This window comes from Malaclemys terrapin, chromosome 11, assembly GCF_027887155.1.
Source record: "Malaclemys terrapin pileata isolate rMalTer1 chromosome 11, rMalTer1.hap1, whole genome shotgun sequence".
NCBI classification, from domain to species: Eukaryota; Metazoa; Chordata; order Testudines; family Emydidae; genus Malaclemys; species Malaclemys terrapin.
This window is the reverse complement of record NC_071515.1, coordinates 21,664,901-21,688,239: the sequence shown is the minus strand read 5'-3', so window position 1 is coordinate 21,688,239 and position 23,339 is coordinate 21,664,901. Positions and strand designations below refer to the sequence as shown.

Here is a 23,339-nt window from a genome sequence, read left to right as displayed (position 1 = left end):
CGGGGGAATGGTAACGACCTTGTCCAGGTGATTTCTGGACTGGGAATAGACCATTGCTAGCCATTGCTGCAGGGGCTGCATCCGGAGCCTGGCATGGTGGACAACGTATGTGCATGCTGCCATGTGACCCAGCAGGTGCAGGCAGACCCTGGCTGTAGTCAGGGAGAACGTGGAGACCTGCGCAATGAGGTCCATCAACATCTGGAACCTTTCTAATGGCAGGAATGCTCTGGCACAGGTCGAGTCGAGCACCGCTCCAATAAACTCTATCCTTTGCACTGGACCGTAGACTTTTTGTCGTTCACCAGAAGGCCAGTGAGTGGCACATGGCTTGCAGCACCGTGACATCCTCTTGGACCTGAGGCCTGGAGTTGCCTTGACAAGCCAGTCGTTGAGGTACGGGTAGATCTGGATACCCTGACGCCTGAGGTAAGCAGCCACCACCGACATGCACTTGGTAAACACTCTGAGTGCTGTTGCCAGGCCGAATGGGAGGACCACAAACTGGTAGTGGTGGGGCCCCACTGTAAACTGGAGGAAGCATCTGTGACCCTAAAAGATCGCTATGTGGAAGTATGCGCCCTTCAAGTCAAGGATGGCATACCAGTCCCCCAGGTCCAGGGAGGGGCTGATAGAAGCCAAGGAGACCATGCAGAACTTGAGCTTCTTTAGATACATGTTGCGGTCCCTCAGGTCCAGGATGGGCCACAAACCACCCTTGGCCTTTGGGATTAAGAAGTACCAGGAATAGAACCCCTTGTTCCTGTACTCGAGAGGAACTTCTTCCTCCGCACCCAATTGTAGCAACCCCTTTACCTCCTGTGCGAGGAGACTCTCGTGAGAAGGGTCCCTGAAGAGGGATGGGGAAAGGGTCTAAAGTTATAGCTGTCCATGCGGGGAGGAAAAAAGAAAGGCAGTTGGAGAACAGCAGGACAGATGGATCCTAGGCTGAGTCCCATCCGGGACCAACTAACTAGAACTAATACTAAGGGTAAATACTGAACTATATACAACTATTTTACAAAGAAAAGTTCATGAGACACACTGAACTAAGTGAAAGCTAGCCGAAGCAGCAGAAGTTCCAGCACCATCACTGGTGGCAAGAAGGAACTGACGGTGGGGGCAGCCAGCGGCACCCCTTATAGTGCACCATGCGGGCGCCACTCCAGAGGGCGCCCGAGCCGGTCCCCTACGGATACTGCTAAGGGAAAAACTTCTGGCACCGATGCAGGTGGCGAGCACACATACGTAATATGGAATGGACATGAGCAAGCACTCGAAGAAGAACTATAAGGAATAAGGGGAGACCAGGAGGAGTATTCTAATGAAGTCTACAGGGCAATTCACTAGGGGATATAGAATTTCTGAATGAGAACTCATTTCTATGATCTGCAGTGTCCCATCCTTTATTTGTGCTGCTGAATGACCTACATCTCCCTGCACTTGAGCTAAATCAAGGTGGATGTAACCAATATATGCACTGTTGTATATTGCTGTTGGTCATTGACTCTTCAGAAACATGAAACATTAGCTTCTTGTTGTTTTTTGCTTTGAGTGGCCAACACTGCCATCCTCTGGCCACATCTTCAGCTTCTCTGTGGACTTACCCCTCTGAAATGGGACTTTCCCAAAGGTGGTTGATCCAAGAAGGAGAAAACACAGAACTCCGCAGCTGAGGCAGTAGGAAAATGGTTCTTTAGCCTCAAGCCTGAGGCTATGTCTACACTACAAATTACTTCGGTATAATTTACGTCACTCTATATATGAGCTGATTGAAACCTTCTTATGCGTTGGGTTAATAATTCATACTACAAAAGACAGAAATAATATTTAAGAATCAGGAAAGAAGGTCTAAGAGCCATGAAATAGTTATTCCATTACACAGAAGGTTCATTGTTGTTATACATTTACATCGGGGAGACGACTATACTGAGACCAAGATTTTCAGAACTGATTAGCGACTGTTGGGTGTCCAACTTGGGACACTTTAAATGATGTTTAGAGGATAGGTGCTTGGTATTTTCTAAAAATCAGGTTCTTTAAAATGTCCCAATTTAAGTACCAAAAACTGAGGCAACCTACATCACTAGTCATTTTGAAAATCTTCAACTTATGTCTGGTGTGCTTGTCTCAGTTTGAAGCTGTTTGTGTATAATCGGCACCAATGTGTTGAGTTGAACTGTAGACAGTTCTGACTCTGTGAAATGAGCATTGATCCAATCTAGTCAGCAAGGCTGAGAGTCTGATTAGGTCAAATGTGTTCTTTAAAAACTTACGTTGTAGATAGAAGTAAACTTAATAAGCTTAAATTATTAGCTCAAAGTTCCCAGGTGTCAGACATGAATTTTGCACTAGATAGCCACACATTCAGTGGCTGTCAGGGACTTCTGTAGGACTCAATGTGGGTAAAGGAGTTCACCCATGTGATTCTAGGAATGGGGACCAAAATAAGGAAAGCTCTACCAATTAACTGTCCAAAATGTTACCGAGCTAAAGCACACAAGGGAGCGTTAGTAACACAAAGCAGCCAACAGACAGGGTGGGAGGGTGGGCTCTGTGGAATATAATGTTGCATTTGTGTGAATTTTTTACGAATTGTTTTATGAATGGTAGCAAGTGCTCTAGCACCGTCAGGCTGTGACATTTTCTTACCCATGTTTTAGTTCCAGACGTGTGGTATAGGAGGATGTTTTTCATCTACAGCATTCTGTAGGACTGTGTGACATTGGGAAATAAAATGCTTTGGACTGTTTTTATACTGAATATGTCACTTGTGTGAAATGGTAGCAATAGGTAGATTCAGCACATGTAAAATCATTTTGTTTCTTTATTATGGTGTTGGTGCAGCTGATTGAAGGGTAGAAGAATATTATGAGGAGGGAACAATATCTTTCCTGGTGTAGGAATTAATATTTTATTTTTGTTTGCAGGCTGAAATTGAGTGAATTCTACAAGTGTGACAATCAAAGGGTGTTTTATATTTCAAAATGTGCAGATTTTGTGGCTATTTTTCAGGGATAGGGCTTCAATCAGATTGATTTTAGAAAATGGCAAGTAATTTGTTTCAGACAAGAGGTTAAGGTATTCAGGAGAAATCACATTCTGTTCAGTCATGTGCCATGGTAACTGGAACAGATATTTTGCCGTTCCTATATCAGATGTAGTGATGCTGCACCATGGAAGGACAAGATGCCTTGTTTCCTTGAGCAATTTTAACTTACTAATGCTAATTCTAGGCTTCTTGTTTTTCCATAAAAAATGTTTGATAATTTGACCCAGAGATTTGTTATAGCTAGATTAAAAGAATGTAGGAAGGACTTGTAAAGGGTAAAGTAATCTTAGGAGTATGTTCATAGCAATTAAATATATGTAGTCCAGACCTAGAGTCTGATCGGTCACCTATTCATTGGGGGGTCAAACTCAAAACGAAGCCCTAGATCCAAATCCCTGGAAATTGAACACTGGACCCAAATGTCGTGGCTTGCGACCACATCAACTTTTAAAGAGCAGACTGAAAAAATGTATTTCTAGCTTCTGATGAAATTGTGTAATTAATACTATATAGTGGTATTCTGAGCCCTTGCCTCATTCACACTCCAGTTCAGCAAAGCATTTAACCATGTACTTTACTCCCTCCCTGCTCAGCAAAGAACTTAAGCACATACTTACAGTTAAGTGCATTCTTAAGTACTTTGCTGAACAGGGTGATCTGCTGAATTGGGCTACAGAGCCGAATTCTGCCAGGGGCTGAACTCTCTCACTTTCCATTGACTTCTGTAGGAATTAAAGACTCTCCGTAGCCAGGGCCGGCTCTAGGCACCAGCAAAACAAGCTGGTGCTTGGGGCGGCACATTTTTAGGGGCGGCATGGCCGGCGCCAGAATGCCGCCCCTAAAAATGTGCCCCGGCCGGCCTAGCTCACCTCCCGCTGCTGCTGCCACGGCGCGCGAATCAGCTGTTTCGCGCGCCGCGGCCACTCGGAGTCTCCCCCTCCCTCCCAGGCTCTCAAACCTGGGAGGGGGGGGGAGACTCCGAGTGGCTGCAGCGTGGGTGCCGCTTCTCCCCCTCCCTCCCTCCCTCCTAGGCTTGAGAGCCTGGGGGGAGGAGGCAGGGCTGGGGATTTGGGGAAGGGGCGGAGTTGAGGCGGGGCCGGGGATGGGGTAATTAAAGAAGTGGGGGGGCGGCCAAAATTGTTTTTGCTTTGGGCGGCAAAAATCCTAGAGCCAGCCCTGCCCGTAGCTCACAGGAGGTGCTCAGCATATAGCAGAATCAGGGCCAGAATTACAGTAGGAACAACATTTCAAACCGTAGAGCTGGATTTTCTATACTGTGTATTTCAGGGATTTCAGATTCCGAGTTTTGATGTGGCTTATTAGAAAGATAAGAGCCTACTGCAAAATTCTGAATTCAGGTTCAGATTATAAATGATCCCCTCCCCCACCACAATTTAGGGTATGCAGGTCTGCGGTTTGCTTTGAGCCAATCTGTAGATATAACATGTCCTATTTGTGCTACAAATTTGCTATTTATGAATTAATGTATCCTCATCCACATCCAGACCAGTCACCCTAGCTGTTCTGCCCATCTTGCAGAGTATAGGAATTTTATCATAGCCCTATTATTGTTTCCAAAATATATATGAAAAAGGCATGCCACTTTTAATGATCACTCTCCATATTTGCTGTCTGTATCATATTTCAGTGTTATCAACTGTTGCAATTTTATCACGAGTCTCGTAATATTTGGTATTTATTTCAAGCCCCAGCTCCTGATGTCAGGTGATTACATGAGAATCTTAGTTTTCATTTTAAAGAAACGTTAAGTTCCTAGCCCTCCTGGTTGCCGAGAAAAACCTGAGAGTAATCTAAAGGCTCCAAAAAGCAGAAAGCAAACAAAAGATTTTGGGGGCCTGACTCAGATTTCTGAATTCCTGGAGTTGGCAGTACGGTTTTTATCATTTCATGCCATAAACTGGGTATGAGCTTTACATGTTTGGCCCAGCTCATTTACAGAGAGTTACATACGAAGTGACCTGTGTATAATAAATAAGAACTATCACACTGAACAGCTGCAATTCCAAAGAGAAAATACATATATATGTGCTCAGTGAGTCTCATAGTCCTCTGCAGCAAAAGTGACCTTAGGGGATACTTATTGGCCTGAATTCCACTACTTGAGGGGTGCTGAGCCACACTGATTGACATTCAAGGCAAAAGGAGACATTGAGGCTCAGCACCTCTCAGAATTAGGCCCTGAATTATTTTTTAGCACCTGTCAGTAGATGTTTACCATCTTTTCTTTTTGATCTCGAAACAGCAGGCGTCTCTATTACAGCTACAGTGCGCGGCCACTGAATGCATATCATGTGGTGCAAGTACAACTGCAGAGAACCACTCATCAATGTAATCCTGGCCCTAGAGGGACATCTTTAGCTGTAAACATGGCTATACAATGACCCTGTTATTGCAAATACCCTTGTAAATGACACCTGTCAGTGCAGCTGCACATGTACATTGATATTCCCAGCAGCAGTGGCATTAAACTTTGGCAAGTCCCTTTTTACTAGAAATTCAGCAGAACTAAAGCATATCTCTCCTTTACACATAGGGCCAGATTTCAATTTCAGCTACACTAGAGTAGGTCCAGGTGTAATTGCATTGATTTCCAAGGGATTACTCTGGATTCACACTAGTGTAACTGAGGTCAGAATCTGACTCTCAGACTGTACAAATGGATTCACAAACAGTTGATTTCTGTTCTCTTGCTCTTGCTTCACATAGGTGTTGGGGGTCCCAACTGAGGATACCTGGCCAGGACTTTCCAAGCTTCCCAACTATAAACCAGGTACAGTCTCACTGAAAGAGCTTCTACATGCACTCTGAGTAACTAACCTTTTAAGAACTGGATCAGTAATTTTCCATAAAAAAATTCAACACTTTGCAAAAATTAGGGGGGTCTTAGTACACCCCTAAAGCTTAGATTGTTTTAACATTTTGTTGTACCAAGTGCTGAAGAGTCAGGCTTTGCCTACACTAGCACTCTTGTTGGCAAAATTTTATCGGTCAGGGGTGTGAAAAAACACCCCCCTGACCGACATAAGTTTTACTGACAAATGCGCTAGCACTATGTCGGCGGGAGATGCTCTCCCACTGACATAGCTACCGCCACTCACTGGGCATGGTTTAATTATGCTGGTGGGAGAGCTTTCTCCTGCCAGCATAGAGCGGCTACACAGGAGACCTTACAGTGGTGCAGCTGCAGCACTACAGCTGTGCCACTGAAAGGTCCGTATTAGACAAAGCCTTAGTTAGGGCTAGTCTACACTGGCAAGGTTAAAGTGCTGCTGTGCAACTTCCAGGAGGGGAATAGCTACCAGCGCTGGGAGTGCGGCTCCGAGCACTGGTGCACTGTCTATACTGGCGCTTTACAGCGCTGAAACTTTCTGCGCTCAGGGGTGTGTTTTTTCACACCTCTGAGCGAGAAAATTGCAGCGCTGTAAAGTTCCAGTGTAGACAAGCCCTAATTAGTCTACTGCTCAACTTAAAGGGCCAGCATCTCCTATTTTACACTGGACAAGGTGACAAATACTTGTAGGTATGGTCTATCTATGCCTTTTATTCTTATGGAGCTGAGGTCTGAGGCCTTTAAACCTTGTTTTTAAAAGGTCACTGCCCCGGATTTTGATGTGGGCAAGGTGAGAAGTGTGTATGATTTATAAAGCTGGTTTCTTTTATTTCCATGCAGGCTGGTTGAGAAGTCCTGAACTTCAAAGGGCCAGTTGTTTCTTATTTTGATGTGGGCAGATTGAGAAGTATGCTTTGAAAAGCAGGCTCTCTCTCTCTCTCTCTCTCTCTTTTTAATGTTTTCTCCTGGGATATATTTCAGTGCAATATATCCAAGTGTCAATGAGGGGAAAACGATGAGCACTGATTCTCAGCCTCTCAGCAGGATCATTCTCTAAGAGAAATATAAAAGTGAAATATTAAAAACCCTGGAACGTGAAATCCATCCATCCGCAGACCTAGCCAGTCTCTCTCACTCACTCCCTGAGCGGTGGGAGGGGGAAATATCTATCTTGAAAAAAGCGGAGGAGGGAAAAGAAGTGCTTTGAGCAAGAGGTTTACATGTTTAGTAGAGCATAGTAACATCCCTTCAAAGGAGTGGGTGTTGCTCTGTGACCCACTCCAAGACACCCCTCCTTTGACTTCAGCACTTGGACACTAAACATCCCCCATTTTCACATGCTAACTGTGATTGGATGAACAATAACCTGGTCTCACATTCTAAAGGACTGGAATCTTTCACACAATTAGCCGAGACACATTAATCAAACTGGCGTGAAATTTGGAATGTGTCGCCTTCTGCAGCAACTTGCTAGTCTGGCTGGGAAGGGAGCACAGAGCAGACAGTTGGGGGGAAATGATCGGCTTTCCTCACTAAACGCTGGATTGGGATACTCTGATTCATAACAGTGATCAATATTTTATAGCACAAACTATTCCAGACTGCTTGTGGAATAAGGCAATCCTTATGCAACTAAGGGTAGCATAATCTGACCCAAGGAAGGGAATTTTCTGATGTCACCAGAATAAACACCACTCACAGGCAGAGTTACTGTAAGTTTTAGCACCAAACTCCACCCAGTCCAAACTGTACACATTCAAATGCTGTCCTGGGTGACCGTGATGACACCAGAGCTGATACACTTCCATCCGTGGCGGGGGGGGAGAGGGGAGGGGGAAGGGCAGGATTCTAGGCAGTCTTGAAATTGTTTAAGTGAAAATGGATCAGGCCATCTTAAGCAGCTCTCTGTCTGGTTTTGAAACCGCTTCATCTGAAGTGGTCTGAAAACCAGTGAGAAAGTTTCCACAGTGTAGACAAGCCCTAGGAATTCAAGAGGGCAGAGCAGGCTTCCCAACTGCTGTGCAGCCCACAGGCAAGGCATTTCTGTGGGTGGGGCAGACCGGGGGCATGGGAGCTGGTGGACACATCCCTGTATATGTCCCCTCTATTCAGGCACCCACATGGGGGAAGGAAGGAGGATGTGCTGCAGTCCTAGCAGCTACTGAAACCACTTCTTTGTAAACCACCAAGACGGATTCCTTTCCCGTCCTCAGACCCCACCCCCCCACCCCCGAATGACTCCCGCACACACCTGGTGGCTCTTGCCATACTCCCGAGCCAGCATTTGATTCTAAATCAGGAATACATGAACCCGTTTGGATAAAATAAGAACCAACCTGGGCATCTGCCCTAGACATGAACTGAACCAACCCATTTCTGGTGCGGGGAGAATGGGGGGGGGGGAGGGATAGATGAACAAATATGGTCTCTTTTTTTAAATGTATTTTTCATTTGCACACTGTTCTGCACTTTCTGCTTCCACCCAAAGCAAAAGTGCTGTTATCCCTAAAATATGCCAAGCCTGAGGGGAGGCTGTGGAGATCAGATGAGAGAACCTTTTCTCTTGAGATTATTTCCAGCCCAGCTGTGCCAATCTAAGTGGCTGGGATAGTTCAGCTAAGCAGAAAAACTTTTGAGTGCTTCTCCAAACCTAGATACGAATCTGCATATCGCTAGTACCATCCACAGGCTAGCCCTTGCACTCCCCCCCTTTACTTAGTGGATACACATAACTGTGGATCTATGGGCACCCTGCCCTTACTCTGACCCTGCCTGCACGGCTGCAGAACCAGTCACTGCAGCATGTCATGGGTATGGAAAATCCCTGTCTGGCCTCTCAGTGGCCCACCTGCCAGTTCCATTGCACTCAGGAGCCACTGTATCCTCAACAGCAATGGCAAGACTTTGCCCTGTGTTTGTTCATGTTTTTGTCCCTCTCCTTTTGCTTCCTGTGAAAGAGGCAGTTGTAGCTCTGTTAACACTATTTTTGAAAGCTCTCATGCTGTGTGAGCTCAAATCCTTGCATTAATCTACTGCTGTGTTCATTTCACCACACTGAAAAGCAAGGAGTTTAAATCCCCTCTCAACTCCATTTGTGGCACGAGAAGGCCAGTGTCTTGATCCACCTCCACTAATGGTTACAAGTTAGAATCTAGACACCAGGGGTCAAAGGCAGGAAAGAATTAGGAATAATAGCACATGACAGTAACCAATGCTTTTGCCAGATTGTAAATTAGTTACTGATACGCTGAGTTTTTCACATCTCCACTTTCTGACACATGGATTCCAAAGGGAAGGGAACAGTTCATAATGTTCTTACAATTTTGTTAGCACTAGTTGCCTTAAGTGCCTTTTACTGCTGAGCAACAGAAGAACGTTTGGTGTTTTCTATGTCGGTTAGTATCATCTCAATCGTGATAGATGAGTTTTACAAGGAAGTTCTTCCAATGTAGCAATGATATTTAAAGCAAAAGAGGCTCACTAGTATCATTTATCGAATATACGCAGGCGGCTCTGCTACCAGGAATGGGATTTAGATGCATGCTTCTAAAAATGAGCTTTTTTTCCCCCTCCTCCAAATATAGAGGCATTTTCAGTGTCCCTTGCTTTTTCAACTTTCCACCAGCAGATGGAAGCAAGAAGCAACAAGCACTGAAACACCAGCATCCAATCACATTTTTGCATACAAATGAAGTCTCAGCTCTCAGAGTGTGCGTTTTTGTTTTTTTTTAATCTCACTTTCAGTACTGAGACTTCATTTAACAAGAAATCTCTATGGGACAGAAAGAAATTGAATCCTAAAATGATGGAGATCTTTATTTCGTAATAAACTGCGTATAGTTTTGGACCCAAAGGGAATAGGAACCCAGCAACGCATGAGCAGTGCCATCAGTCTGCAGGGCAGCTCGCTATGCCTGGCATTGGGCATGTACTGCAGTCTATGCCACACAGCCACACTGATTCTGTCCTGCTGCACCACCAGTTTTGCTGATGATAGATAAATATTTTCTTGAGGCAAGGTGGGTGAGGTAATGTCTTTTATTAGACTGACAGAAGTTGGTTTGAAGAAGAGCCCTGGGTAAGCTTGAAAGCTTCTCTCTCTCACCAACAGAAGTTGGTCCAATAAAAGATTTTATTAAGATGATGTTTTAAAAAAAAGTGAATGGTACAGAGTTTAAGCATAGAAGTTTCTGGTTATCAGGGAATAACGTACAGATTATCAAGGTGTGTAAAGTTCGGTTTAAGATCGGGTGGCATAAGGAATACATAATCTGCAATATCCCCAACTGGGGGTAAAAGGTTGATGGGACATTGACATTGTTCATATAATGGCTATGTTCGGGTGCGGAGTATAATGAGTGGATACAATGATGAGGATGGGTTGACCCTCATTTGGTGAGATTTAATGTTCAGTGAGTTTATAGCTCCAGTTTATTACCTCACGCACCTTGTCTCTCTAATATCCTGGGACCAACATGGCTACAACAACACTGCATACAAATATTTTCTTGTGCACGTATGCAAAAACATTGCCTTCAAGTAGCAGCATTTAATATCATCTTCAATGTTCATCAAATGGGATTGTTTACTACTTTAACTTTTGTCCTCTAGGTTTGCTTGTCTCATTATCTGCCCATTAGCGGTTTACCTTCGTTTTGCAATGGGGAGGTCTTTTCTAATGAGCAGACATTGCATTTTGTATTGCAATAACAGAATTACTGAGAATCTAGGGTTTACACTCATTGTTAGTTAAGACCAATCAGCCATAAATGGTATCATTATCTTGTGTGTACATCACCATAATCATATATCACTTGATCAGTATTTCACCCATTTTGTTGAACAGTATTCAAAGATCCTTGAATTCCTTTATCTTCAATCAGTATCTATTTACATTGCTTTAAAACTGTAGATCTGTTTTACCCTTTGGGGCAGGAACTATATTTACCTGGGTGTTTGTAATGTGCCGCTTACAATAGCGCCTCAAGCCTGTCTGAGGTCTTTGAGAACTACTTCAAATAAGAACAGTAATAATATTTTCCACACTAATGAAGTTGGAAGGTGTCCATCTTGCCACTGGCCTTGTTCAGAATATAGGAATTGTCAAACTAGATCGGACCCAAGGTCCGTCCAGTCTGTCTCCTGTCTCTGACGGTGGCCAGAAGGAGATGCTTCAGAGGAAGGGGCAAGAAACCTTGCAGTGGGCAGATGAGGGATACTTTTCCCCCTCCACCAAATTAGGTCTCATCCTGATCCCTAATAGTTAGAGAATGCCTTAAGACCTGAAGCATGAGGTAGTTACAAATTCTGGCAGATGTAACTACTTGTAAAGGATTTGAAAAACGTGTTTTTTAATATTAGTCCTGTATCCCCAGGGATTAAAGCAAGTAGCACAATTTTGTTAGCTCATCATATTTCAAAATGATGGTTTTTTAAAAAAATGCTTACATTTCGTCTAGTCTGTCAGTTATTGTATTTAAAGTTCCTTTCTGAATTTTGCACCTGTTCCCAACTGAAATAATAAAATAGTAATTCAGACCGCAATTCAGGGAAAGATTCATGTTCAGGAAGGGCACTTAAGCACATGCTTTAATTTATACTTAACTTTAAGTCCCAGTGTGCTTTCCTGAATAGAGATGGATTTAAGCACATGTGTAAGTGCTTTTCCTGAAGCAGGGCCTAACATTTATAGTGTTTTGCATACATTTTCAAAGTTCTGTACACACCATATGACAAACACAACAGTATTTACTGAAGCAAAAGACTCCTATGGGAGTTTTGCTTGGGCAAGGACTGCAGTATGCTGCTCATTAGCTAATCCTAACACCACCATTCTGAGGTAGATAAGTATTATTCTCCCCATACAGGTGGGAAAACCAAGCCAGAGAGGTTAAATGACTCAACCAAGTTTACACAGCTAGGCAGTGGGATATTCAGGAGTAGAATTCAGGAGTTCCTGGCTCCCAGCCTTGTGTTCCGAACACGAGACAACACTGTATCTCTAGCCTAATTTAAGAGGTAGAGCTGGTTGGAACCCAGAATCTCATTCCACAGGAAATTTCAATTTTTTTTCATTCCAAATCAGAATGAACATTCAAAATTTTGAAATTTCCCACAGAATGGGAATTCTGAAATTTTGCTTAGGAAAAATCAGAACATTTCATTTTGATTTTACTGATGCTATTTTTGTTATATTACCTGTATATTGTAGATTATAACATAATAAAATGTAATACTGAAGTCTAATTGAAATGTTTTAGTATGGTCAAAATGAAATATTTTGAATGGTTTGAATGATTTTTGTCAAAAACATTGACTAAATCGATACATTTCCATAAAACATTCTGATTTTGTCAAATCAGAATTTTCTGATGGAAAACCATTTTGTCAGAAAAATTTCAATCAGTTATATTAATAGGCAAAAAGTTCTATAATAAGCTAAATAATTATAAATCATGTAAAATTATAAATAATTTTATACTCTCTTTGGGATAACATTATTTCTTTTCATCCTTTTTCTTTGTTCTCTGCTTTAGAACAAACTGCATCTCTACTCAAAACAGACAAATAATTACCACAAATTTACTAAAAGGTGAGAAAACAAAATAAAACAAAAAGAAGGGGGAAAGGAAGATCCCAGGGAAATTGTTAACAGTGATCCAAAATGGGTACGGATCTGAGTTATTTTCAATGATTGATTAGAGGAAGGGGTTAGAAAAGATGCTAATAGTAACTCCCAAGGAGATATTTCCAGAGCTCTGACACTAAAACAGTAATGAATCTAATCACAATTTATACAGTCAGCTACTATTAGTGACTTCATTCGCATTTGGAGGCAGGAGTCGGCTACATTTCTGATGTATTGCTTACACTGTGATACAATCTAAAGGTGTCGGCTACTTGTTTGCCCAGCCTAATGGGGAAAAACTGTTGCTGAAAAGATTAAGCTTCTTAATTTATGTCTTTGCAGACATGTCTGTGCATCAAATGAAATAATGCATCACCCAGCCCTAAAGCCTGGCTCACCACTGTCTTGCCCCCTGTGTATTTATTCACCATCACTTTCCAAGGGTGTAAATTACTACACAAGGTGCAAGGCAGAAGAGAATCAGGCCCCCAGTTAATAGTCTACCTGAAGTAGCTTGTGGCTCCAAACAAGGTGGCTGTAGTAAGCAGTTACGCTGCGACCGAAGGCAAACAACGAGCCTGATTCTACACTGCTTGAGCCAGACCCTAGCTCGGAGGCTGTTTTGCACCTGTGCACTGGCACAAAACTGGCTTAGCCAGCTACCTGAGGATCTCCCTGGTACAAGGGTAGCCCCATGTGGCATGGGGCTAGAATATGTGGCTCTATGCTACTCCATCCAGTTTCTCTTAGGATAGAGGATGTGGCCAAGGAAGAGGGGCATGTAGAACACCGTTGTTCTCCAGAGATCGTCATCGGTCACAACAGTACTTGACGGCCTTTACAGATGGGCACAAGCTAGAGCACCCTTGAAGCTGCTCTAATGTATACGGGGGCCTGCCTCAGGACAGGGGGGCATAAAGGTAGCACACAGCCTCCTTCCAGCTCCCTACCTACAGGACTCCATTGAAGTCATGCTGCCTGAGCTTTCCCAATCCCAACCCACCACTAGCCCTGAAACTCCTCTAACTTTGAGGGAGGTGTGACAGGGAGCTTGTCCTGGGATGCATGTGCCTGTCCCAGCAGCCTGTTTCAAGGGGGTTCCAAGGCAAGGAAAGGGCTCCAAAGGATATGTAATCTAGCCTCAGGCTGTATTAACTTTTCTGAAGACTCTTGGTGAGGTTGGTGGAACAACAATGCACGTCCATTCCTCCAGCCTGGCTTACCTCCTTCCTCTACACCAGGGGTCGGCAATGTTTGGCACGCGGCTCGCCAGGGTAAGCACCCTGGCGGGCCAGACCAGTTTATTTACCTGCTGACGCGGCAGGTTCGGCCGATTGCAGCCCCCACTGGCCGCGGTTCGCTGTCTCAGGACAATGGGGGCGGCGAGAAGCGGCGCGGGCGAGCGATGTGCTGGCCGTGGCTTCCCGCCACCCCCATTGGCCCGGGACGGCGAACCGCGGCCAGTGGGGGCCGCGATCGGCCGAACCTGCCACGTCAGCAGGTAAATAAACTGGCCCGGCCCGCTAGGGTGCTTACCCTGGCGAGCCGCGTGCCGAACGTTGCCGACCCCAGCTCTACACTGAACCTGTGGAAAACTGTTCAGAGATCTGGGAAGAAGTGGTGGGGTGGGACCATGTGACTGATATAACCAGTGTCCCTCTGTGGAGCAGAAAGCATAAGATCTGCACACTGATCTCCGGGAGGTTGAGCTGGCTCTCCTACAGCAATTAATTACACTCCCTGAATTGTACAGCTTTGTGTTGTCATCAGAATTGAAGAAGAATTTGAATTGGAGTTGTTTAGGTTGCCTCATATTCTCCTCTCCAGTGTTTTCCTAAGACTAGGATTTGAAAAGCCAATCAGCAGAAGGGACCATCGCCCATCGGGAGGAGGAGGGGGTGGGAGAAGGTATCAAAGAACTGCCATCTGTCCATTCACATGTTTATTAATTAAGTTATAGTTCTCAGGATGTTCCAAGAATAAACCTAGAGTGTATTTTTGATCTTACCTAAAATCATATTTTTTTAAGCGCCTACCTACTCTTCTGTACCATTGTGGCAGATTACTAAATATTACATTGCACTGTAAAAGTGAACACTGGTTTGTCACAGAGCTCAGTCTTAATTCTGTTTGTCTGATAAATCATTGTTAAGTTATATGTTAAGGCAGCTAAGTAAGTCTGGTAACAGTTTTATCCCTTACTATCTCAGATCAGTAGACACAGTGCATTGCCTTGTGGCAGTTTTGGTAGTGCTACTTCAATTACACTCAGTACTGCAAAGGAATCCTGTAGTCATTGTAGTAAAACGATGGTAACTATACACCCGTATAGCTCAAACTTGTAGGTCAACACGGTGAACATTAGTAAGACTGTTGTGCTTTCAGTGAGACAGCACTATGGTTAGGACATACTGTGGACCCAATCCTGAAATCCTTACGGACTTTAGTGGGAGTCTGGCCTATGAAGAGACTTCAGGAATGGTTCCAAGATTAATGTAATTAATTTAGCAGTTTCTTGTAATATTACTACAATAGCTATAGTTCTGCCTTAACCTTCGCCTTCCTGTAAAACCTGTGGGTTTGATTCAGTCCTGCTGCTAGGGATGCCTGGAGTTAGCTGTGCTCTAGAAGTGTTTGCACTGCTACCCACCATCAATGATCTGCCAAGTGAGGGCAACTTTTAGATGTAGCTGAGACTTCATAGGAGTCCTCTGCCAATAGCTTCTGACTCTGGCTGCCCTGGCCCAGCACTGCACACCTTGGGTCACATTCATCCCTGTTCAGAAAGCCTGCTTAATACATATCAACCGCTTAAATCCCAATTAAGTCCCATTTTGAACACCATGTGCTGTACAAGTCTGCGGTGGGCTTTCCACATAGATGTGAACATCTCCTTGGAAGCTGCATTGGGTGATTGTGGACATCCTAGCAAAGTGGGGAATCACAGGTGCTTTGTGCCTCTACAATCCCACCCCAACAGACTTTGCAGGAGGCATGAGGAATGGCGAAGAAGGCTCCTTTCACTCTCCCCACCTCAGTGCACTCATGCAACGGCCAGGCGCTACCTTGTGACCCTAAATGTGGATATACTGGGCCAGATCCTCCGCTGCTGTAAATTGGCACAGCTCCATTGAACTCAGTGGGCGAAATCCTCAGAGGGTGTACATCTTCCTAAAACCACTGAAGGCAATGGAGCAATATATCACCACCACCAGAGGCTCTAGCCCATAGAATTTTTGGACTACAGACTACTGCATTGTGGAAAATAATGGCTCCTTCTGAGCCATTTCAATCTAAAGGGTGCAAAGCAGCTGCAGGAAATCTCACATTAAAAAATTATTTTGAAGGCTTTGGTGTTAAAATGGCTGTGCAGATGCAATCCTTCTCTTGTTTGAAATGAAATATAATGGACCCTACTGATAGTTTGGGAGACAGTGAAACTCCAGTGAACAGTGAAGTGGAATGAAAGCCCTGAACTGTGTCAGTGCAATGCAATGTGCAGATTGCAATTCCAGTGACAGGGAATTGTTTGGTGATAAGAATGTACCAGTTAAAAAGCTCAAAGGGGATTGTTTCTTTTTCTCTTTTTTGAAAGCTTCAAGTGACTAGTCCATACTATGGATGCCATACGTGTGATGTTACGTTAATTTTTGAGCTTGAAAAGTGGAAGATATTGGAAAAATTTGTTTTCATTCTCAATGTATAAATCAAAAAGATTCCAGTTGTTTTGAAAATTGACCACTAAAAAAACCAACCCCCTCCCAAACTGCAAAGTCTGCAAGGTTTCAGTCTGCTAGAAAGGTTATAAAGCAAGCATGATAGTGGGAATCTGGATAAGCCACTTAGCCATCCTAGAGCAGTGGCTCTTAACCTTTCCAGACTACTGTACCCTTTTCAGGAGTCTGATTTGTCTTGCGTAACCCCAAGTTACACCTCACTTAAAAACTACTTGCTTACAAAATCAGACATAACAATACAAAAGTATCACAGCACACTGTTACTGAAAAATTGCTTACTTTCTCATTTTTACCATTATGTATTTATTATTTTAATTATAAAAGAAATCAATTTGAATATAAATATTGTACTTACATTTCAGTGTATAGTATATAGAGCAGTATAAACAAGTCATTATCTGTATGAAGTTTTAGTTTGTACTGACTTCACTAGTGCTTATTATGTAGCCTGTTGTAAAACTAGGCAAATATCTAGATGAGTTGATGTACCCCCGGGAAGACTCCTGCATACCCCCAGGAGTACACGTACCCCTGGTTGAGAACCACTGTCCTAGAGCCCTCACTCAGGCTCTGTCCTGCAATCAGATCCATAAAGGCAAACCCTTGTACCTATGTGGGAGCTCCTGGACCTCAGTGGTCCACTCTGTGGGTGTAAGGGTCTGCCCAGGCAGATCTGCTTGCTGGATTGGGTCCTTGGTTCTGACTAGGCAACACTACCCCTGATTTCTTAGTCTTAGGTTTTGGGGACTGATCTTGCTTCTGTGAAAGTCAAAAGCAGAACTCCCACTGGCTTTAATGGAAACAGAATTAGGCCCAAGACCTGCTCTCATAGGTGTATGAAAAGAAAGGGTTACAGACTGGTAACAGCCTTATTAACATCAATGCTGATATTCAAGTCCTATAGGAATAATGTATATTTATAAATGCTACAGTAACAGATTCTATAGGAGCCTTTGAAATTCCAAGTGCATGTTTTTGTAAGGGCTCAAAGAATGGTTGTTTGCTTGATTTTTGTTTAATCTTTTGATTGCATATTAACTTTCTAGAGAGGGTCGTCTCCAGTAGACCTCAGAGGCTCCAAATGATCTGTGCCAGGTAAGCTACCTATGACAGCAACGTCAAAGCGGCCTCTGGGTTTGTTTGTTTTTATATGCAACCATTTAACTTTAAATGAGCTCCCTTCAGTGAATTCAGGATGAGTACGTCAGTTCTTACTAATAATCAGACCTGCCATAGGATAAGCATCAGATTCTGAGAAACTGCACTAGGGATAGGCACGTAGTGGCTCTATTATTCTCAGACAAGCAGCAGTTCAACAGCATTATGTGTGATTATTTGAGGGGCACAATTTGATTCAGGAAGGTCCTGCTTTCCCAGGCCCTCTGGAGCAGACTTGATGACCAATTTCTCTTGCATAGAAATAGTTGATAGGAATATTGCCAGAAAGAGTTAGCTAAGGCATACAGGGGTCATGTCTACACAACATCAGAAAATGATCTTGGGGTTAGTTAAGGCAGGAGAACTCACATTCTTCAGTGACCAAATGCTACTAGAGATGGCCTGAGCCTTGATTTAGCAGCTCATCCTAAAGACAGCACTTCAAACAGGGCAGTAGAGCACCTTTCTCACTCACTCTCTCCTCTGCTAGAGTGTCAGCATTAAAATAGCTCCCCCTCCTCCTTCCCTCTACTGCCAAGGAAAGGTATTTATAATCTGGGAAATTGCTTTTCACTCATCACAGTACCCAAATCTATTTCAGAGGGCCTGGACTCTAGTGTCTGATTTGATTTGATCAATAATAGGGAAGTATTATTGTGAAGTGGCCCTGAGAGGATTGAAGTCATCCCTGGCACTTTTTAGTCATATAGGTCACCCCAGAGATAACATCCCTGCACCTTAATCCCTGAAGATCGGATTTGAGGTCAGGAGGGGAACATTGCCTGATCATGCACTGGCAGTGGCCATGCTGTCATCCGTGATGAACCTGGCTGCACCAGATTAGTAATAACTCTGTGGAGGTTTTCACTGCCTGGAATAAAGCTGCACAACATGGCCATGGACATTCAGCACTACAGACCTTCCCTGTCTAAGCCTCCCATTGTGCTAGGTGCTTTGCACACATAGGCTAGCCAAAAAGACTATTCCCACTTATAGCAGAGAGCAGCTAGTCCGCCTGGCTCCTGCCTCTGCTACGCTCAGATAAAGTCACTCAAACACCCTTGGGTTCTGAAACCACTAGTGCTTTTATTTACAAGTTTGTGCTCCCACCACCTTCTCACCATACAACTTGTACAGCTCTGGGTTCCTTGGGTCTGAACCCAGACAGGAAGGGCTTGTCTCCTTGGGTGCACTCCCTCACTCTCCTCCATCCCACCACCCCATTGCCTTCTTCCCAGCGTCTTATATAGCCCTGGCCTGGCAGCTGGCTCTCATTCCCCAATTAGGGCAGGTTCTTTCCAGCCAGCTCCACTTTATTCACCTAAATGGAGCTGGAGTGGCAGGGGGCTGATTCTGCAGTGTTTCTGCTCAGTGCCCTGTCACACTGCTCCAAAGAGCTCACACACCTGTAGGTCCAGGGTGGAATATGGCTTTTACACAGTAACTACCCTTTTAATCATCATTGTTCAGTACCTCACTGCTTTGTCCAGTACCACTCCAGGGGACAATATGCTCTGCTGTAGAGATGGCATCCTTAGTCTGTTCTGAATTTCTGAAAGGAGACTCTGCTGAAGTCTTCAGAAAAGTACTGTTCTTAGATGCACGTGCAATTTTAATCAGTGTCTTCAGAAACTTTCAGGAATACACAAACTATCATTTCTCTAACTTGGATACCAGACTCCCTTCTTGCTACCATTACAAACAGGGAAATGGATGTATTCCCTGAAACCATGCTGGGTGGCACAGCTTCCTTCTCACTCGCCACAGTCCCTTGGTAATAGGACCCAGTCGCTAAAACTTGAAAGGGTCCATTAAAGCTAACACCAACGAGCTGGCCAGCGCCTTAGTGGCAGAGTTCTGCACTGAATGCTAAGCCAGCTCTGATTCTTCGTTTCTGACTCTCTAAGTCAGCAAGTTCTAAACACTACAGCCCTTGAGAAGGGAAGAGAACTTCATAGTGTTAAATCCTCCATGGCCAGTTAAGGAGTTCTACTCAGTGCTTGGGAGCTGTGTGGAGCCTGAAAGAGGGGTACTGGAAAGCTTGGTAGCATAGCATGCAGCCTTGAGGATGGGGATACCAAGCAGGGCAAAGGGGATCACAAAGAGAGGAGAAGAAGAGCCTTGCAGCCTTTTTCTAATACTCGTCCTTACCACAGGCTAACACCTAGAATTTGAGTCCCAGTATCTTGCTCCCCTAACCAGCAGGGGCTGGTATGTTTTGCCTGAGGTGAGAATTGAGCAATCATCCATCACAGCCTAGAGTAGCTAAGACCTGACTTTTTCCAAAGCTGTGTGCTCTAGTGTCTCGTTTTTTTAACATCCTCTCTCCACACCCAAAGCATGAGGCACTCTGTGCAGCAGAAGCATTAGAGGAATGAAACAGTAGGACACATGGGTGATACCAGTCCTCTGATGTCATTTAGAGGGGAAGCACCAGCTGGGGTAGTCAGTAGAAACACAACAGGCCAAGCTCTGATGTGCCACCTGATGCTGAAACGCCAGGAGCAGAGCAAACAAAGTAAAAGCTGTAAAACCAAAAGCACTGTTTTTATTTGTTTGCTTGTTTGTTTGTTTTCTCTCTTTCACTTCCTAGTCTCCCAGCTGCAGTTGTCTCTGGGAGTCAGCCACTTGCCATTGACATTTGCTGGGCATATTTTCTTGTTTAAAACATTCATTCTGAGCAAGTGATTCACATCGGCACACCTCCAACCCATTTACAGCCTAATTGCACAGCCAAACTGGAGGGTAGTAGATGGGGAAAGGATATTTTATTTGGCTTCTTAATTCTGAACGCCAATCTGGAGGGCCACTGAAGGTATATCTCTTCACAGCAAAGAAAAACCCATGGCTTGCCCATGCCAGCCTACTCGGGCTTGCAGCACTCGGGGTACGGGGTTGTTTCATTGCTGTGTAGACTTCCAAGCATGGGCTGGAACTCGAGCTCTGGGACCCTCCCACTCTGCAGGGTCCTAGAGCCTGGCTCCAGCCCGCGCCCGAAAATCTACACAGCAATGAAACAGCCACAGCACGAGCCGACTTGCTGCATAGACATACCCTGACAGGTCTAGCAGAGTATTGGCAAGTTGACATTTGACATTTTCTCACCTATACATTTCTAAGAGTCTGACCATACCAGTAACTTGTGAGGTTCTAGTTATGACACATGTAATATACAGCCCTCAGTAATTGCTGGCATCTTTTTTTATTCCAAGCTCTTTCTTTGCTAAGTAACAATTTATCTTCAAAAGGGAGAAGGGAGGATTCTAAACAGGTTTATTTGGAGATAGGTCTGAACCAAATTCTTGGACATATGCACCCTCAAAATGGAGTAAGTTCCCATGAAGCTCCAAACTTCAGGACAGGTCCCTATCTCCATAATGGGCATACCCAAATTCCCCAGGTTGTGCACCCCCCCCCCCCCCCGCTCCCCCCAAAGCTTTAAGGAAGTTCAGATCCAGATCTGGTTCCAGATCTTAGCTATCTGACTTGGACCCATCTCTGGTGCAATTTATTTCTCTTGCTTTTCTAGGCTGGGCCGGGTGCCAGGAGCTGAAGACCTGGCATCGAAGATGTTAAAAGCTTTTCCTCGAGAGCGGGTCTCTGCACAGGATGCACTTGTTCATAACTTCTTCAGCGCTCTGCCGTCTCGGCTGTATCAGCTTTGTGATGGTACGTTATCTCCTGATCTCATCTCCGGAAAAAGGTTGCTCCTTCACATTTGATTTGTTAAGAGCATCCCTAGTAAATTCAAAGCCTGAGGGCTCCTGCTAGGCTCCCATAAGCTGCAAAGTTTTGGGGCTCTGAGCTGCAGTTTGAACAAATGTTAGCTTTTTCCCCAACACATGACAATATCTTAATATTAGTAAGGAACATGGAGGGGACCTTAATAATGGGGGTTCATTGAAAAAGGAATGGTGTGAATGCCTTGATGTAGTGCCATCCTTCCCCAATTGTGTAACTACGTGTCCAAAGTTCTTTCCTAGAGCTGGGTGATGCTGTATTTTCAGAGGGAGTAGTTTCATTCAAATTGCGATTTGCTCATATCCTGAATTCCCAGCTGCTTGGCGCAATGTGTTAGCCCTTGTTCCCCGAAATAGACCTCCTGCTGCCTTTTGAAGTTTGAAGACACCAGCTGTCCCTTGCATCCTGTCATACCAGCTCTCCCTTGGAACTACCTGTATTTACTTCTCTCTCCCTCTGCAGCTCACTCATCACATACAAACAAAAAACACCCATTCACATACTACCCCAATACCTAAAGAAAATGGTGCCTGCTTAGCTACGGAGCTGGAAAAGCTCTTCCTCACCCTGTATAATGTGCCCAGTGGTCCTGGCATTCTCCAAAGATTCCTGGGCACCAGCTCCTTTTCTAGATAAGGGTGATTAAGGAGGAACCTTCCTGGACCAAGCTGCAAAATTATTTGAAAACTTTCGTTTTTGGATTTTCTGACATATCCCAAGTAAAGCGGCTTGCAGCTAGCAACTCTCCTGCACTGCCACCCTTCTGAAGGTGCTGTGTGTGTGAGAGTGAGTGAGAGAGACACATCTGTATTCCTTTTCTGTTCACCCAGTCACAGAGCACAAATCTACTTTGACACTTTCAGAAAAATGAAAAGATGGAATCTTGCAGGAGCCTGCCTGTGCCAGGGGGGAGGAGGGGAGCACTCACAGCAGGAGGGAAGTTGACTTTTCTTTATACATATACGGTTTTTTCCATGCAGAGTTTAAATTATGCCTGATAAAAGGAGTTTCGTGGCTGTTTCAGTTCTTTCAAACCCTCCTGGCTTCCTCCCAATTAAATGAGGTTTGTCAAAGCCACAGGGCTCTGCTGCTGCCGGAGAGGCGGACAAGCACTTCCTGCAGTGACATCTCAAATCCCCAAGGGAGGAGATGAAAGTGCCAGTGCCAAAAGACAGAGAAAGAGAGAGTGTGGAAAAAATAGGTACAGAGACAGACAGATAGTAAGACAGAAAGGGGCAGAGAGACAGAAAGGAGAAATAGGAGAGGGAATGAGACAACAGATTGGCACAATGTATCACTCTCCTGGATAAGATATAATATCCAAGGCATATTTCCATACAGGGGATGAATTCTTTTCACATGGATTTATATACCATCTCGTGTTTATTGTCACTGGTATTGCACTGCATAGCAGTGAGAGGCACCTCAGTGGACAAGAAATTACATGTCGTTAGCATAGCAACGAATATGCTGGGAACAATATTAAAGTCTATTGGATTGAAACAAGTACAGTGTGATTGTACAAGATCATATTCATGAGCAACTCATTAGGACTGTACAAATTAGGCAAGTTTGAATAATTCCCAACGCATCCATCTCCAGTGCTATGATCATGTAAGACATTTGTTCTCCTGTGTCATTTTGGTATCACATCATTTTGGAATTGAAATTTTGCATTCTGGTTGCTATGATAACAGTGCAGATTTTAAATATGTTCTGTTCCTACTCTGTTCTGAAGGATGCTGGGGGGTAGTTTCTATCCTCAGAAGGAGAAAGTTAAAGCAGGAGGGCAAAGAATGAGATGGTGATAAAGGTAAAAGGGGGGGTTAGACTTCAAGGGATGCAGGGAGGAACCAAAATAAGAGGGAGAGAAACCAACATAAAAAAATGCTCCCCCTGGAAATTCTTTTCTCTTTTTGTGAAATAATTGTAGCCTGAACTGTCCTTTACATAAGTTGCCCTGACAAGTTTGTAGCCAGAGGATATCTCCTAAAGGTTACTTCTGAGGGGAAAGTGGGGAACCAATGATTCAAAGGCAAGAGCCCTCCTAAATAGCATCTTTGTGATTACTGAAATGAATGCTAATGGACAGACAGTGGCTGCTGGCCCGTGAGCCTGAGAGTTGGGTGACAGGAAGCAGGGAGCTCTTTCTCCCCGCTTGAGAACCTGAGT

The 23,339-nt window shown here is 44.3% G+C and overlaps 1 protein-coding gene across 2 annotated transcripts in view; it reads left to right on the top strand.

Annotated features, from left to right (window-relative positions):
• Positions 1 to 23,339, top strand: part of CDK15 (cyclin dependent kinase 15) — a 65,165-nt gene that overhangs the window by 22,064 nt on the left and 19,762 nt on the right. For both annotated transcript variants that reach the window (XM_054043572.1, XM_054043571.1), the window contains 3 exons: positions 5,780 to 5,843; positions 17,315 to 17,363; positions 20,956 to 21,095. In XM_054043572.1, coding sequence (XP_053899547.1) covers positions 5,780 to 5,843; positions 17,315 to 17,363; positions 20,956 to 21,095 — 253 coding nt within the window. The remainder of the gene's footprint in view (positions 1 to 5,779; positions 5,844 to 17,314; positions 17,364 to 20,955; positions 21,096 to 23,339) is intronic.